The sequence below is a fragment of the Pogona vitticeps genome, chromosome 2 (genome assembly GCF_051106095.1).
Source record: "Pogona vitticeps strain Pit_001003342236 chromosome 2, PviZW2.1, whole genome shotgun sequence".
NCBI lineage: Eukaryota > Metazoa > Chordata > Lepidosauria > Squamata > Agamidae > Pogona > Pogona vitticeps.
The window spans coordinates 19,636,605-19,651,737 of NC_135784.1; the positions used below are offsets into that span (position 1 = coordinate 19,636,605).

Sequence of the window (15,133 nt, forward strand, 5' to 3'; positions counted from 1 at the left end):
AGTGGATGTGCTCCAGGCTCCTTCTATTCCAGCCTTCTGAAAATTGGTAAAAACAGAGCTTTTATAGAAAGTCCTTTTGCAAAATCCTCCCCCAGAGATAGGGAGAGAGACTCTTAAGCTATTTTGTTTATTTCTTATTTTGCTGCTGTGGCCAGAGAAGTGGGGATTGTTTTGCCTTTTGGCAGGATGGTGGTTTGATTGTTTCTCTGTTTCACAAACCACCCAAAGTAGGGGCTTTGCCACTAGATGAGCAGTATATAAATGCAAGGAATCAATCAATCAAATATCCTTTTACTTTTTTATCTTGAGATTATGCCCCTGGTAGCTTTGTATTACTTGATTGTCTTTTTTAAAAAATAATTTTAGCCTTGTTGTGTTCTTAATATGTTGCAAAACCGCCTGGAATAGTATGTTGTACTTATGGGTTGGGTGCAGGATATAAATTAAAGAAAAATATAAAATATAAAATGAAAATAAATAAATAAACAGGTACTGTGACTCAGACCCTTCATGGTTTTTTTTTCATGATTCGATAAAGGCATGACTCAAAGTGGAATTTTTCTTTTTATGCAAGGATCACAAGACTACTTCTGATTTGAAGATGCTCCTATTTCCCTGGGACCATTTATTTATTTTTAATTTAAAACATTTATATCTGAAAGTAGTTGCTCTGCTGGCTTTTGGATTCATCTGAAAGTTGTAGTGCAAGAAAGTAACTTTCCCATGCTCCAAATGTATGTGGCACACACACAAAACATACATTCTTTCAAGATAAGAGAAACCCATCAACATTCCAATCAATCTACAGTTTCTTCTAAGAACTACACTCCTTTGATTGCAGCCACAATTCTGTCTCCACTGCCGTTAATAACTGATAAATGTAATGACAATACAACGGGGGGGGGGTACAATAGCACAAATGTGTCAATAAAACCACACTCTTATGAAATGACATGGTCTCAGCGTGATCCCGTGCACATGGCTACTGTAGGTGTGCCAGAGGAAATGCCTTGCTGTAATCCATGTGGTACAGTACGATCCCCCCCATATCTGCGGGATCAGTATCCACTGATTCACTTATTCACAGTCGGAAAACATTAAAAATATTAAAGCTTCCCGGAAATACAATTGTTAGTGGACTGTAGCTCCAGAAGCACAGGAACAACCATTGCTTTAGACACATCAAACTAAAGCCTTTTTAAAAGAAAGTGTCTTGTCTTGAACAATTCAAGTCAATGATGGAGAAAAGATAGAAGCCTTGCACACATTTCTCTGTCCCGACCCTTTTCAGTCCTGATTCAGATTTCCGTAGCTGGAGTGTGACGGGAACCCTTACCAAGCTTACCTAGTAACAACAGCAACAAGGTGATTGGCTGGAAGAATGGAGGAGGAGAGTCAATTAGGAAGAGCCTGCAGGATATAAAAGGGAAATCAGAAGAAAGAGGGAGAGAGTTTAATTGTATAATGAGGAGAAGAGTCATGTTTAAGAGTGGGTTATAACTTGAGAGAAATTGAGAGGACGGTTGGATGTATGAATGCTAGTGAGCAAGTCAAGATGACCTTAAACTGAACTCTGTTTAGATTCACCAGTTGTTATTTATTTATTTATCATTTATTTATTTAACTTATATGCTGTCCACACTACCTGAAGGTCTCTGGAGGTTATGTTTCAATAAAATCATATTTTTATCTTTCAAACTTTAAACCGCTTGGACTCCTATGTTTTAGGCTGAAGGCAAGCCTACTGAAAATAAGGGCATTTTAAATGTGAGGTCAGTGAGTTAAATACCTGGCTGTGGAGCCAGAGGTTGTGAGTTTGATTGCCCCAAATATATCTTAGAAAAGCCAGCTTGTGTAGCCTTGGGAAAGCTGCACAGTTCTAGGATGCCCCCAGAAGGAGGGAAGGGTGCATTTGCTGCCTATAAAATCCTGAATCAGAATGACCATAAATCAGAATGGACTTTCCAGCACACAATTAAAATTAGTATAGTTGTACATACATAGTAAACGTGAAAGCTGGAAATTGAAGAAAGACAAGACTTAAAGGGAAAGACAATAACAGTAGGAAAAGCTGAAGGCAGCAGGAAAAGAGGCAGACCACATATGAGATGAATTGACTTCATAAAATAAGAGATCACCACTTGGAACTTGCAAGAGTTGAAGAAGCCTCTTAATGAGAAAACATTTTGGAGGTCTCTCATGGGGTTGCCAAAAGTCAGTGATGACTAGACAGTACATAACAACAATGAAAAGAGTTGTATCCGCGAAGGCTTTCACGGCCGGGAAAGAGCTGACCTGAGATTTAGAGACCTTTTCTGTAGAAACACACAAGAGACACAATGACAGCTATCATTATTCTGTCAGCAGCAAGAAAACCTTAATATAATTTTATAGGATATGTCGAGCTGCACTTCTTTGAAGTCTGTAATAATCCCTTAGAGAGTTTACTTTTAAAAAAAAAATCAACTATTTTTTACCATTATGTTAATTAATTAGAACAAGTCATTAAAAAACAAGAAGCAAAAAATGAGTCACAGATCTTACACAGGGAATTCCACAAAGGAAGGAATTAACTTCCAAGCCTTGAAAATGGATGATCTATGGGGCAAGGGCCTTAAGAATATGGGGAAGATACTAAGAGTGGTTCGCCTCCTGTGTGAATTCTCTGATGTCGAATAAGGTTTGTGCTCTGACTGAAGCTCTTTCCACAGGCCAAACATTTATAAGGTTTCTGCCCCGTGTGAATCCTTTGATGCTTAACGAGGCCCGACTGGTCGCAAAAGGTCTTGTGACAGTCTGAGCATTTATATGGCCGTTCCCCTGTGTGGATTCTTTGGTGCGAGGTCAGGTGGGTGCTCTGGCTGAAGCTCTTTCCGCATTCCAAGCATTTATACGGCCTTTCCCCCGTGTGGATTGTCTTGTGGTTAATCAGACCCGACTGATTGCAGAAGCTTTTACCACACTCGGAGCACGTGTAGGGTTTCTCCCCGGTGTGGATCCTCTGGTGGGATGTGAAGCTCGTGCTGTGGCGGAAACTCTTCCCGCACTCCGAGCACTTGTACGGCTTCTCGCCCGTGTGGATTCTCTGATGTTGGACGAGGCTCGTGCTCTGATTGAAGCTCTTGCTGCAGTTTGGGCAACTGTAAGGCCTTTCTCCTGTATGTATTCTTTGATGGGAAGTCAGGTGGGTGCTCTGACTGAAACTCTTTCCACATTCCAGGCATTTATACGGTTTCACCCCTGACTGCAGCCCTGGACACTTGGGCACGCTTCCATGCTGATTAAAGCTCTCTTCGAACTTTAATATTTTGTTGGGTTTCTCTGCGGTGTGGATTCTCCAATGGGCACTAAGGAATTTGCTCCTTCCCTTTTCTGTCTGCTCTTCCTGTATTATGATCTCGTGGAACTCGCCGACTGGGGGAGGAGATGCATGATCACTCCCCTTCCTGAGCTGGATCCCTTCTTGTCTCTCTGATCCATCCTGACTCCTTAGGTGCCACTTTGACGCCTTGTGATTTCTTGTTTCTAATGACATCCGTCCGTTCTCACTTTCCCACACATCACCATCTGCAATAAAGAGAGAAAGGTAAAATTTCCCCCTTTGCACTTATACCCCGTCATTCCATGAAAAACAGTGGTTCCCAAGCTTGGGTCCCCAGATGTTCTTGGACTACAACTCCCAGAAATCCTGGCCAGCACAGCTAGTGGCGAAGGCTTCTGGGAGTTTTAGTACACCACTATCTGGGGACTAATGATGCACACAACTCCATAGTTTGGTGGTTTGTGCCAGTTCATTTTTTGGCTGAGCTTTTTAAAAACTTAAAAATGTTAAAAGCAGAACATTTTAAAAAGCTTCTCTGCCCTGCCTCCTCTGGGCGCTGCCCTCTGAGTGGGCACCCACCAGCGGAGGCAGGGCTGGGAAGGGCCGAACACCTTTTTGGCCAAAAGCAAACTAGCATGAACTGGCAGTTCGTGCCCATTTCTACTGGGGACTCAAGGCTGGGAACCACTGCATTAAAATATGTGCTCAAGGAGGCTTATACAGTTTCAAAAAGAAATAAAAACAGATAAAAGCAACATTTAGCTAAAACAGTAATCCAATAAAATCAAAAGAAGCTAACAAAAAATACAGACCATATATACTTAATGCCTTCTTAGGTAGAAAATACCATTAAAAGGTAAAGGTTCCCCTTGACCATTTTTGTCCAGTCGGGTTCGACTCTAGGGGGCGGTGCTCATCCCCGTTTCCAAGCCATAGAGCCAGCGTTTTGTCCGAAGACAATCTTCCGTGGTCACATGGCCAGTGCGACTTAGACACGGAACGCTGTTACCTTCCCACCGAGGTAGTCCCTATTTATCTGCTCGCATTTGCATGCTTTCGAACCGCTAGGTTGGCGGGAACTGGGACAAGCGACAGGCGCTCACTCCATCGCATGGATTTGATCTTACAGCTGAAGATCTACAGACCTTACAGCACAGAGGCTTCTGCGGTTTAACCCGCAGCACCACCACATTAAAAGACCCTGGGCTAAATCAGGTACTCAGTCCAAACTAGAGTAGATCTATTAAATCAATGAGATTAACTAAGAGTTAATTAAGGGTTGCATTGCACTATGGGGCAGTATATAAATTGAAATAATAAACAAACTAACTACATTCCTCTTAATTCAGTGGATCTACTGTAAGTGGGATTTACAACTGGAATTAGGTTACATTCTCTAGGGGTCAAAACATTCTACTAAACCTACCCAACCAACAAGTTAATAAATCATGAATGCAAATACACAGAGACAGAAAGAGGGGGTGCAAAAATGGCCATGGTGCCCCCATCCTTTTCAGGCAGGCTTTTAACAATCATGACTGAATCCCTAAATGCTGTTTTTTAGTTAAGATGGTTTTACATGTTTTAATCATTCAAAGGTATTTTAATCAGGTTTATCGTTTAATTGTTGTTTTTAATGTATATCTTATTGTGTTTTTAGTTTTATTATTTTATACTATGAGCCACCTTGACTCACCCTTATTAGGAGAAATGTGGTCTATAAATAAGACTAATTAATTAATTAATTAATTAATTAATTAATTAATTAATTAATTAATTAAGTAAGTAAGTAAGTAAGTAAGTAAGTAAGTAAGTAAGTAAGTAAGTAAGTAAAATAGGGCTCCCCTTGCATTGGGCAGAAATTACTATCAGCTCTTCAATCTGGGGGCGAGGGGAAAGCCAGGGAAGGCAAAGAAAAATAACACACATAACATAGGCTATTAAGGGGATATTTGTTTGTTTGTTTAATTTAATTTAATTTAATTTAGCTTATATTGGTTTATATTCTTCAGTCTGCCCTGGCCTCAGTGTTTAATCTCTACTATCTGTCTCATTTAAAAAAAAAGACCAAATACCAGAATAAATTCGCCTGGCGCCGACACTGATGATATTTCGGCGCCAGGTCAAAACCTTCCTGTTCCAGAAGGCTTTTAATTGAAATAACATTAACTGTGGGTCTTAATGATGGCAATTTTAATTGTATTTTAATCGTATTTTAATTGTATTTTAATCATTTTATTTTATTGCATTGAATTTTAATTGTTGTAAGCCGCCCAGAGACCTTTGGGTAGAGTGGGCGGCATATAAATTAAATAAATAAATAAATAAATAAATAAATAAATAAATAAATAAATAAATAAATAAATAAATAAATAAATAAATAAATAAATAAATAAATAAAGTGGGCCTTAGAAAGCCTGGCTAACAACAAGGCCAGTGGAGGTGATGGCATTCCAGTTGAACTATTTAAAATCTTGAAAGATGATGCTGTTAAGGTGCTACATTCAATATGCCAGCAAGTTTGGAAAACTCTACAGTGGCCAGAGGATTGGAAAAGATTAGTCTACATCCCAATCCCAAAGAAAGGCAGTGCCAAAGAATGCTCCAACTACCGTACAATTGCACTCATTTCGCACGCTAGCAAGGTTATGCTCAAAATCCTCCAAGGTAGGCTTCAGCAGTATGTGGACCGAGAACTCCCAGAAGTACAAGCTGGATTCCGAAGAGGCAGAGGAACTCGAGACCAAATTGCTAACTTGCGCTGGATTATGGAGAAAGCCAGAGAGTTCCAGAAAAATATCTACTTCTGCTTCATTGACTATGCGAAAGCCTTTGATTGTGTGGACCACAGCAAACTATGGCAAGTTCTTAAAGAAATGGGAGTGCCTGACCACTTTATCTGTCTCCTGAGAAACCTATATGTGGGACAGGAAGCAACAGTTAGAACTGGTCATGGAACAACTGAGTGGTTCAAAATTGGGAAAGGAGTACGGCAAGGCTGTATATTGTCCCCCAGCTTATTTAACTTATATGCAGAATACATCATGCGGAAGGCTGGACTGGAAGAAACCCAAGCCGGAATTAAGATTGCCGGAAGAAATATCAACAACCTCCGATATGCAGATGATACCACTCTGATGGCAGAAAGTGAGGAGGAATTAAAGAACCTTGTAATGAGAGTGAAAGAGGAGAGTGCAAAAAACGGTCTGAAACTCAACATCAAAAAAACTAAGATCATGGCCACTGGTCCCATCACCTCCTGGGAAATAGAAGGGGAAGATATGGAGGCAGTGTCAAATTTTATCTTCCTGGGCTCCATGATCACTGCAGATGGAGACAGCAGCCCTGAAATTAAAAGGCGCCTTCTTCTTGGGAGGAAAGCGATGACAAATCTTGACAGCATCTTGAAAAGCAGAGACATCACCTTGCCAACAAAAGTCCGAATAGTCAAAGCTATGGTTTTTCCTGTCGTGATGTATGGAAGTGAGAGCTGGACCATAAAGAAAGCAGACCGCCGAAGAATTGATGCCTTTGAATTGTGGTGCTGGAGGAGGCTCTTGAGAATCCCCTGGACTGCAAGGAGAACAAACCTATCAGTTCTAAAGGAAATCAACCCTGAATGCTCACTTGAAGGACAGATCCTGAAGCTGAGGCTCCAGTACTTTGGCCATCTCATGAGAAGAAAAGAGTCCTTGGAAAAAACCTTGATGTTAGGAAGGTGTGACGGCAAGAGGAGAAGGGGACGACCGAGGATGAGATGGCTGGACAGTGTCTGCGAAGCAACCAACATGAACCTGACACAACTCCGGGAGGCAGTAGAAGACAGGAGGGCCTGGCGTGCTCTGGTCCATGGGGTCACGAAGAGTCGGACACGACTAAACGACTAAACACACACACAAATAAATAAATAAATAAATAAATAAATAAATAAATAAATAAATAAATAAATAAATAAATAAATATTCGAAAGTTATTGGAAAGAACTGCGAATCAGAACAAATAATATTCAGGATATTCAGGAATGAGTGAAAAAAGAATGACAAGGAGCATAAAAAAATTACACTCAAAAATGTTCTTTAGAAGTAAGTACGATTCCCACTCAAAACTGGTACTGTACTCATGACGCACATACATGGACACAGACTTAAATAAACAAACAAAATATAAATTCATGGATGCTGTTCTCATTCATCACGCTACATCATATAATGTGAGTTTTACCTGCTCATTATCTCCCAAAGCAACAAATTACAAGTAACTGCGATACTCACCAGTAGAGCTGTGTATAATTTAGTCATGCTGCCTGGGAGATGTAGTAGAAAACCACCAGCCTGGACAGCTCCACTTGCAAATAATTATGGAAGTAATTTATCAGCTGATATCTAGTAGTGAGCCACAAATGAAGTAGGCCCATTAAATCATTGGAACTTACACAGTTGACCCCCCAAATCCCTGCTGATTCAATGGGCCTACTCTGGCTTCAAATAACTGCTGGACTTCAGCCACGACGTGACTAAGTAGCTAATTTCATTGCACATTTTACTTACAGACTCCATTTCACATACTGTAATGGGTGACAAATCTATACTGCAGCTTGTAAACTAATTTCTTACGATAAGCTGGGACTGTGCATGCACTGGATGGCTGAAGCAGAAAAGATCCATCGCCTCACCTAGCAGGACGACATCATCTTCTCGCTTGGTTTCTACGCCGAGCTGCCTTGGTTCCATCTCAAACAGAGCCGGGCCAACCTCACAGGAAGTGGTCACCTCCGAATCAAACAGCGCCTGCAGTGGGCACAGAAGAATCTGTTCAGAAGCCAAGCGACAAATGGGGGTCCCTCCCCAGCTTTATTTATTTATTTATTTATTTATTTATTTATTTATTTATTTATTTATTTATTTATTTAAAACTATTTTTACGCCACCTTTCTCCTTAAAAAGGACCTAAGACTGCTTACATTACAATATTTAAAGCTAACAACCATTAGTACACAAATTGCAGAAGGACAGCAAGGATGGGGCCATTTTGGTACCTTAAGAACTATACAAATGTGAGGCCTGTAACAAAATGTTGCAGTGCAGAACGCTCCCCTTCAGGATGCCAGTCTGATAAAGCCCTCTGAATGAAAACTATTTCATCCCATTCCCTTTCTGACCCATTTTTTTCCTTGACTGTTAAATTCTTCTAGACTTGATCATTATGAAGTTGTTTTTATGGCTTTCCTTTTTAACATTTTTTTCCTAAACATTTTTTTTTTCATTTCTGCAGTTCATGGGGTTGATCCAGGCATCTCTGCTTTGCATGGATGATGCTGTTCTGGACATACAAGGATCAAGGCGGCTAGAGGCCCTGATGCCAGTGGGGGTTGGAAAATCTGCTCTGTGTTTTAGTCTGAACTTTAAAGAAGTTATTAAATGTGCTGAACCTGTTTTGGGGGATAAGATGCTGTACCCTGAATGACTTCTGCAAAGTTCCAAGTAAAACCTGGAGCAGATTTACCGCCTCACTGACCCAAACTTTGGACTAAAATCTGGAGCCACCCACTTCTACTGAAAAGGATCTATGAATTCTCTCTTAGTATATACAGACAGACATCCTTAATGGGATACATAAGTCCCATAATCTGTGACCAATGGCTGTGACTGATGGGAACGGTAGTCTTTTTTCAGCTTCTCATTTTTGTGTTCTGTTAGATATATTTTTTATTGAATGTGTTTTACTGGATGGGTTTAATGTTCTAAATTGTTCCTACGACATGTTTTCCCCATGTTCTTTATCATTAATTGCCTTAAGTGGTATTTATTGTATAGTGAAAAGGCAGAAAAATATTTTTCACAAATAATTAAATAAGCAGCATGCTTAGAACTTGCTTTGTCACAGAAAAAAAAAAATCTGAGGCAGTTTTGCTTCTTGGCTTTAACTGTAGTGCACATCTAGCCTCAACAGAAGGAAGCATTAATGAAGCTTTATCTTAAACTGAGCCTCCCCCCTCCATTGCCCCAAGGGGTTAGGGACCTGTTTTTCTTCCCTTGCCTTTTCAATAAGTCTACTTTTAGGTTGCTCCTCTCAGACACATATCTTTGCTCTGAGATCGCTGCCAGTCTGTACATCTCCCATGGAGATTTCCATAATGGCTGCCACCAGACACACAGAGGCTTTCCAGAAGCCTCTGTAACAAAGTTTAGGTTCTTTCCTCCTGCTCTGTCCATGAATCAATTTTCTCAGCCCATATACGCTTTTGCCTCATTATCATTTTCTAGGCGTCTGTTCATCACTCACCGGTAGTCCTCACGGTACGCCTACTTCTACTATAAATGTGCCAAATAATCTGTTGCCCATAGAACGCTTCTCCCTGCCTACATCTTTGTCCCCTAGAATACATATCTCGAATCTATCTATGTCCTGTGTAGGACATTTCTCCGCAGGCATGAAGCCACCCAGTGGGGAATTCAACATAAAGACAGATGCCAAGGTCACATATATTTAGAGAAAATTGAGAAAATTATTTTTAGGGACTACAGTGGTGCCCCACATAGCGAGCGATTCGTTTAACGACGAATCCGCATAGCGATGTGTTTTTTGCGATCGCTGTTTTAAATGGTAAAACATCACTTTGCGATGATAGGTAAGCGTTTCGCTTACCGATTTTCGCATTGCGATGTTTTTTCTAACAGCTGGTCGGCGGTTCCAAAATGGCTACCGGGTAAATAATGGCGGCCGCATGGAGGATCTTCACATAATGGTGAGTTTTTTTACCCATAGGAACACATTAAGAGTGGTCTTAACCAACCAGATAGGCGGGATATAAAATAAATAAATAAATAAATAAATAAATAAATAAATAAATAAATAAATAAACAAACAAACAAACAAACAAACAAACAAACAAACATGTTTTAATGCGTTCCTATGGGCTTTTTTGGACCGCATAGCTATGAATCCGTATAGTGACAATTTTTCCGGAACGGATTATCGTCGCTATGCGGCACACCACTGTACTAGATTCTTCCACCCAGTTACTTTTCCTTCTACCTAAGTAACTTTTTAAAGCTCTAGTCCTGTAAATCCAGAGGCCTGATTATCACAGGGATATGACCTCACCTGATGTTCACTGAGGTCTTCAACCTCTCGCTGCCGCTGCTGCCGCCGCCGCTGCTGCAGGAAATCTTCGGCGAGGGCCACGGCCTGAGTGCACGTCTCTGGGCCACTGTCCCAAACCCAGCTCTGGATCTCCGGGGGTAAGATGGTCAGGAACTGCTCCAGGATGAGCAGCTCCAAGATCTGCTCCTTGCTGTGCCTCTCCACTTTCAGCCACCCCTGGCAAAGCTCCTGGAGATGGTTATAAGCCCCAGCTGGACCTTCTGCCTCCTGGTAGCAAAAACGCCGGAAGTGTTGGCGATGTTTCTCCCGCCGGAGGGCATCCCCTCGCAAGATGGCGGCTTTCACCTTCCTGTAATCCACCCGATCCAGGGCTGGAATTCTCTCAAACGCCTGTCTGGCTTCCCCTCGGAGGGCTGGGAAGAGCCGGGCCACCCAGTCTTCCTCAGGCCACTGGCAGGCCTCGGCCACTTGCTCGAAGGAAGCCAGAAAGGCCTGAGCATCATCCCACGGCGTGGGCTCCTCTAGCGGCTGTAGGGCTTCCAGGCTTGAGGGAGGAGACTCCACGGTCTTCAAGAACTCCTGCCACTTGGCTTCCCAGCCGTGGGCCAGACCCGCTTCTGATTCCTCCTTGACTGGAGGTGGGATTGCTTTCTGGTGGGCTCCCCCAGGATTCACGCCAGAACACAGGGCTTCCAGAGATTCCCTGCCTCCCTCCCAATTTGCCTTGGGTGAGGGCCCTACAGCTTTCTGGAAGCCATGAGAAGCTTGCCCTGGGCTTCCCAGCATCTCCCCTTGTCTATGAGGTTTGGGTTTTCGCTCTTCCATTTTCATCCTGAGGTAAACGTGAGCTATGAGAAAACAGAATGGCCCAGCATAAGGAGCTCCTGTCTGAAAAAAAGAGAGAATTAACACAGACAAACAATCCGTTGGTCATAAGAGTGGCTTGATAAGAGTCCCGTCTTTTCCCTAGCATTATTGTTTTCTTTTCTTCCCCCAGTGAGCTTTGTCTTCTTGGGAAGTGCCCAACATGGGGCAGCCTCAGTTTTGTCATTTTTGCCTCCAAAGAGTGTTCATCTGGGGGTCCAACCCCACAGAAGAGTCATGCTGGTGGTTTCTTCTCTGGAATCTCCCCACCCCACAGTTGGCCTCTCCACATATGGGGCAGTTCGGACTTCCTCAGAATATTCCCATCTCCTCGGCTCTTAACATTTCACAAGAACCGTTATTTTATATTGGTTTTTTATTACATGTTTGTGAGCCGCCCAGAGTAGACTATGCCCAAATGGGCGGCATATAAGTTCAATCAATCAATCAATCAATTAATCAATCAATCAAATTCAAGAAGAGCAGAAAAATAATTGAATCGTAGAATGATGGGAGTTGGAAGGGGCGTAGAAAGCCATGGAGTGCGCACGCACGCACACACACACACACACACACACACAGAGGCTCAGTGCAGGAATGCAACGTCCCAGAGTTTCAGAGAGTTTGCCCTGGAAGTGAGTCGGGCAACAAAACAGGGAGTGAAACACCCATCCATCTGAGTCAGCACAGTCAGTGGCCAGGGATAATGGGAATCTAAGTCAAAACACACCTAACAAGGAGGGGCCGCACACTTCCACCCCAGATGTAAGCCATGTCACACAAGCATCTTCCTGGTTTTGACACCACTGTCTATTGTTGTACAATACGTGAGTGTAGAGGCTCCATTACTCCCTGAATGCAAAGGCTACAACCCCCCCCCCCACACACACCTTTCTCCAGAGATGATCTATATCCCTCTAATTTTGCCTGGTCTATTTTTTGGGTTGGGGGGGACCCTTCATTTCCCTTATTCCCTCCCCCCCCCCAAAAAAAAGCTGCCCTTCCATAAATCCCATCCTCTCCCCCAGCTGATTCCCTTCTTCCTTTTCTATTCACCTGCTTTGCAGGCCTTTCTTCTTCTTCTTCCGTCCCTCTCTCTTTCTGCAGTTGTGCACAAATTTCAAACCTTCTTCCTTTACGTGGGGGGGGAGGGAGAGGACTTGTAAGACATTATTTGCCCCCCCTTCTCTCTCTGTCCTCTCTAGGAAAGGAAACTCTGTGGGTTTAACCCCAGCGGAAACTTTGCAGGCTGAAGTGAAATGGCAACTCAGAAGCTCAAAAGAATAAGAGAGGGGAAGTTTTTTTTGTTTTTAATTAAAAGCATTTCTTATAGAAGTGACCAAGATATTTGGATCGTATTTCCAAACACCGTCTGGGTGTGAAAGAGGGACAGTATTGAAAACAACTGACCGGGGGGGGGGGGGAATTATACGTTTTAAATGTGGTGCTGGAGTCCATGCTTTGTGCATGTCCTAAACTGCCAGAAAGATAAATAGGTGGGTCCTAGATCAAATCAAGCCTGAACAATCTCTGGAGACAAAAAACGCTGAAGCTGAAGCGGTCCTACTTTGGGTCCATCCTGAGAAGGCAGGATTCTCTGGAAAAGGTAATCATGCTGGGAAAGGTGGAAGGCAACAGGAAAAGAGGAGGACCAAATATAGGAGATGGACTGACTCCCTAAAGAAACCACAGGCTTGAGTTTGCAAGAACTGAGCAGGGCTGTGGAGGAGACAGAAGAGTCTGGAGACCACACGTTGCTTTTGAATGAGTTTTTACTGTTGATTTTATTTAAATAAAATTACTAAAACAATACTAAAAACACATTCAAAACACAGATGGTGTCGCATTTTGCAACTCTGGCTCTGTGCACATAAATTTTACATGCTAACAAGTCGCCTTCAGTTTAGGGTAACTCCAGGAAGGAGAGACCGCTAGATTAAGGCTTGTAATCAGTAGCCATCCCAAGTCAGGTGTTACCAACTGAAAGCTGTGGAGTCAATCTTTCTCACATTTGATCTTCCCCTCTTCCTGTTGTCTCCCATTTTTCAAATTATTTTTATTTTTTTCCAGTGACATCCCGTGATGCGCCCAAATCATAACAACCAGAGCAAAATTTTATTTATTGTCATTTGTATATCTTTCTCCTGATAAGGGCAGCCCTCAGAACCTCAGAAAGGAAGTGACAGGGTGGAGGAATAAGATACATCCATGAGTGTAATTTAAATGATCCAAGTTGTGCAGAAAACAGGATCCCCCCCCCCCCCAGTTTCACTGGTAGGATGGACAATGTAGAAGAGGCCAATTCCTTGCCTTGCGGAATTTACAAGTAGAATATAACAAGTTGTGAACAAGTTCAGCGACACACCTACCTGAGTTTGAGACACATTAAAGCATGCCACCTGGAATCACAAACATTATGTAATATCTGACACAACTTTTATGGATGATTTGGTTCCCTTTTTCATCCCCAAGTTTTCTACCATCTCCACTGGCTCAAAAGATCCGGTGAAACTCAAAAGCTTGGTTCATCGTTTTTAAGGGATTCAGCAAAGGCACAGACTAGGCTGGAGTGTTGTTTGGAATGTGAGGATCTCTAATTATAATAATTTTAGAACTGCAGAGCTGAAAAGTACCCTAAGGATCAGCTAGTCAGCAGATGATTGGCAATATTCACTTCCTTGTCAATGATCCTCCTAGACAGGACTCAGCCACTCCTGGACAGCCCTTCTCCAATTTCAGGTTCTCCTAAGATATGTCTCATGCATCAAATGTGTGCAATCCTTGTGAATCTGGATACTGGTTTTGCCAAACATACTTGCTTTTAGAGCATGCAATCTGGCTCTTAGACAAAGGGGCCCGAATTCTGTTGTCCAGTTCACTGTTGGCAAGTTAAACTACATAACCTACTAAAGTGTTTTGCCTCTAACTAACAAGGCATTCATTGAATTAGAGGTCGTCGCCAGAATCCTATTGGTGTTTGTGTAAGGTTTGTGTAACTCACTGTGATTCACCAATGTGGCACCAGAGTGCATAGTGTGCTGGGTCACGCACTTGATTGTGCAATCAAGATGTACCGCAGCACCTCATCAATTAGCTACAACAAACCCTGGTAAATTACACAAACCTTACGTGAACACCAACAGGATTCTGCTGGATTGATATTATGCACAATAAATCACTAATAGGATTCTGGCCAGGGAAGCAACTTGCTGGGCAACTGCAGTGCAAATACATAAAAAACAGAGAGACAAGAATTCAGTAAGACAAAATCAGTGAATCCAACAAAGCTCTAAGTGAAGAGGGTCAGGGGGTCTTTGCTGATCTCAGGCACTCCCTCCTATCCACCCAGATCTGGGCCTTAAAAAGATTTAAAGCAAAGTGTTGATAAAGGAAGAATACAAACCATTACAATTTGTGTCATTCCTTTTTCTGGGTCACATTTGTTAATGTATTGGCTTTATTGTTGTTATATGCCATCAAGTCAGAAGTTTTACCAGTTCTATTCCCCCAGTGAGCTTCCATTGCTGAGAGGAGACTCAAATCCAGGCCTCCTGAATACTAATCTTGTCATTCTGTCAACTACTACACCACACTGGGCAAATGCATCAGCTTTAGCTTTCTTTTTTTCCCCTGGTTTTACAAAGCTGAGGCCAATACAAGATTTTATTCTAGTCATAAACCAGAAGCTTGTGTGCGCGCGAGTGTGTATAATTCAATTTCCAAAAGAAAATTCATCAACACAGGGCTGGCAATACTACTAAGCAGTATTTGATTCTGTTTCATGATTTCATTTCAAGGCACTCACTTAACTTTGTTTTTTGTTGTTTTTTAGGTGTATATTGC

At 42.2% G+C, this 15,133-nt stretch overlaps 2 protein-coding genes across 3 annotated transcripts in view; both read right to left on the reverse strand.

Annotated features, from left to right (window-relative positions):
- Positions 1-594: 594 nt before the first annotated feature.
- LOC140701269 (uncharacterized) overlaps positions 595-15,133 on the reverse strand; it is a 35,310-nt gene continuing 20,771 nt past the window's right edge. Inside the window, exon 9 of the mRNA XM_078388277.1 lies at positions 595-3,244. Coding sequence (XP_078244403.1) covers positions 2,615-3,244 — 630 coding nt within the window. The 3' untranslated portion in view covers positions 595-2,614. The remainder of the gene's footprint in view (positions 3,245-15,133) is intronic.
- On the reverse strand, positions 3,210-12,501 carry LOC140703997 (uncharacterized). 2 transcript variants are annotated; one of them, XM_072988409.2, is made up of 5 exons: positions 12,347-12,501; positions 10,427-11,314; positions 7,995-8,109; positions 7,594-7,666; positions 3,210-3,567 (listed from the first exon to the last, which is right to left on the reverse strand). In XM_072988409.2, the coding sequence occupies exons 2-4, from the start codon at positions 11,255-11,257 to the stop codon at positions 7,617-7,619; spliced, it is 996 nt and encodes a 331-aa protein (XP_072844510.2). In that variant the 5' UTR covers positions 11,258-11,314; positions 12,347-12,501; the 3' UTR covers positions 3,210-3,567; positions 7,594-7,616. The 2 variants fall into 2 exon arrangements, with proteins under 2 accessions (XP_072844510.2, XP_078244416.1); XM_078388290.1 differs by lacking the exons at positions 3,210-3,567; positions 7,594-7,666 and adding an exon at positions 6,937-7,205 and having other exon boundaries at positions 12,347-12,500.

Coding starts and splice junctions, on each gene's coding strand:
- LOC140703997 (XM_072988409.2), bottom strand. CDS start 11,257: ATGAAAATGGAAGAGCGAAAACCCAAACCTCATAGACAAGGGGAGATG. Junction 8,110..10,426: donor AAGACCTCAGTGAACATCAG/GTGAGGTCATAT, acceptor TGCCCACTGCAG/GCGCTGTTTGATTCGGAGGT. Junction 7,667..7,994: donor AGATGATGTCGTCCTGCTAG/GTGAGGCGATGG, acceptor ATTATTTGCAAG/TGGAGCTGTCCAGGCTGGTG.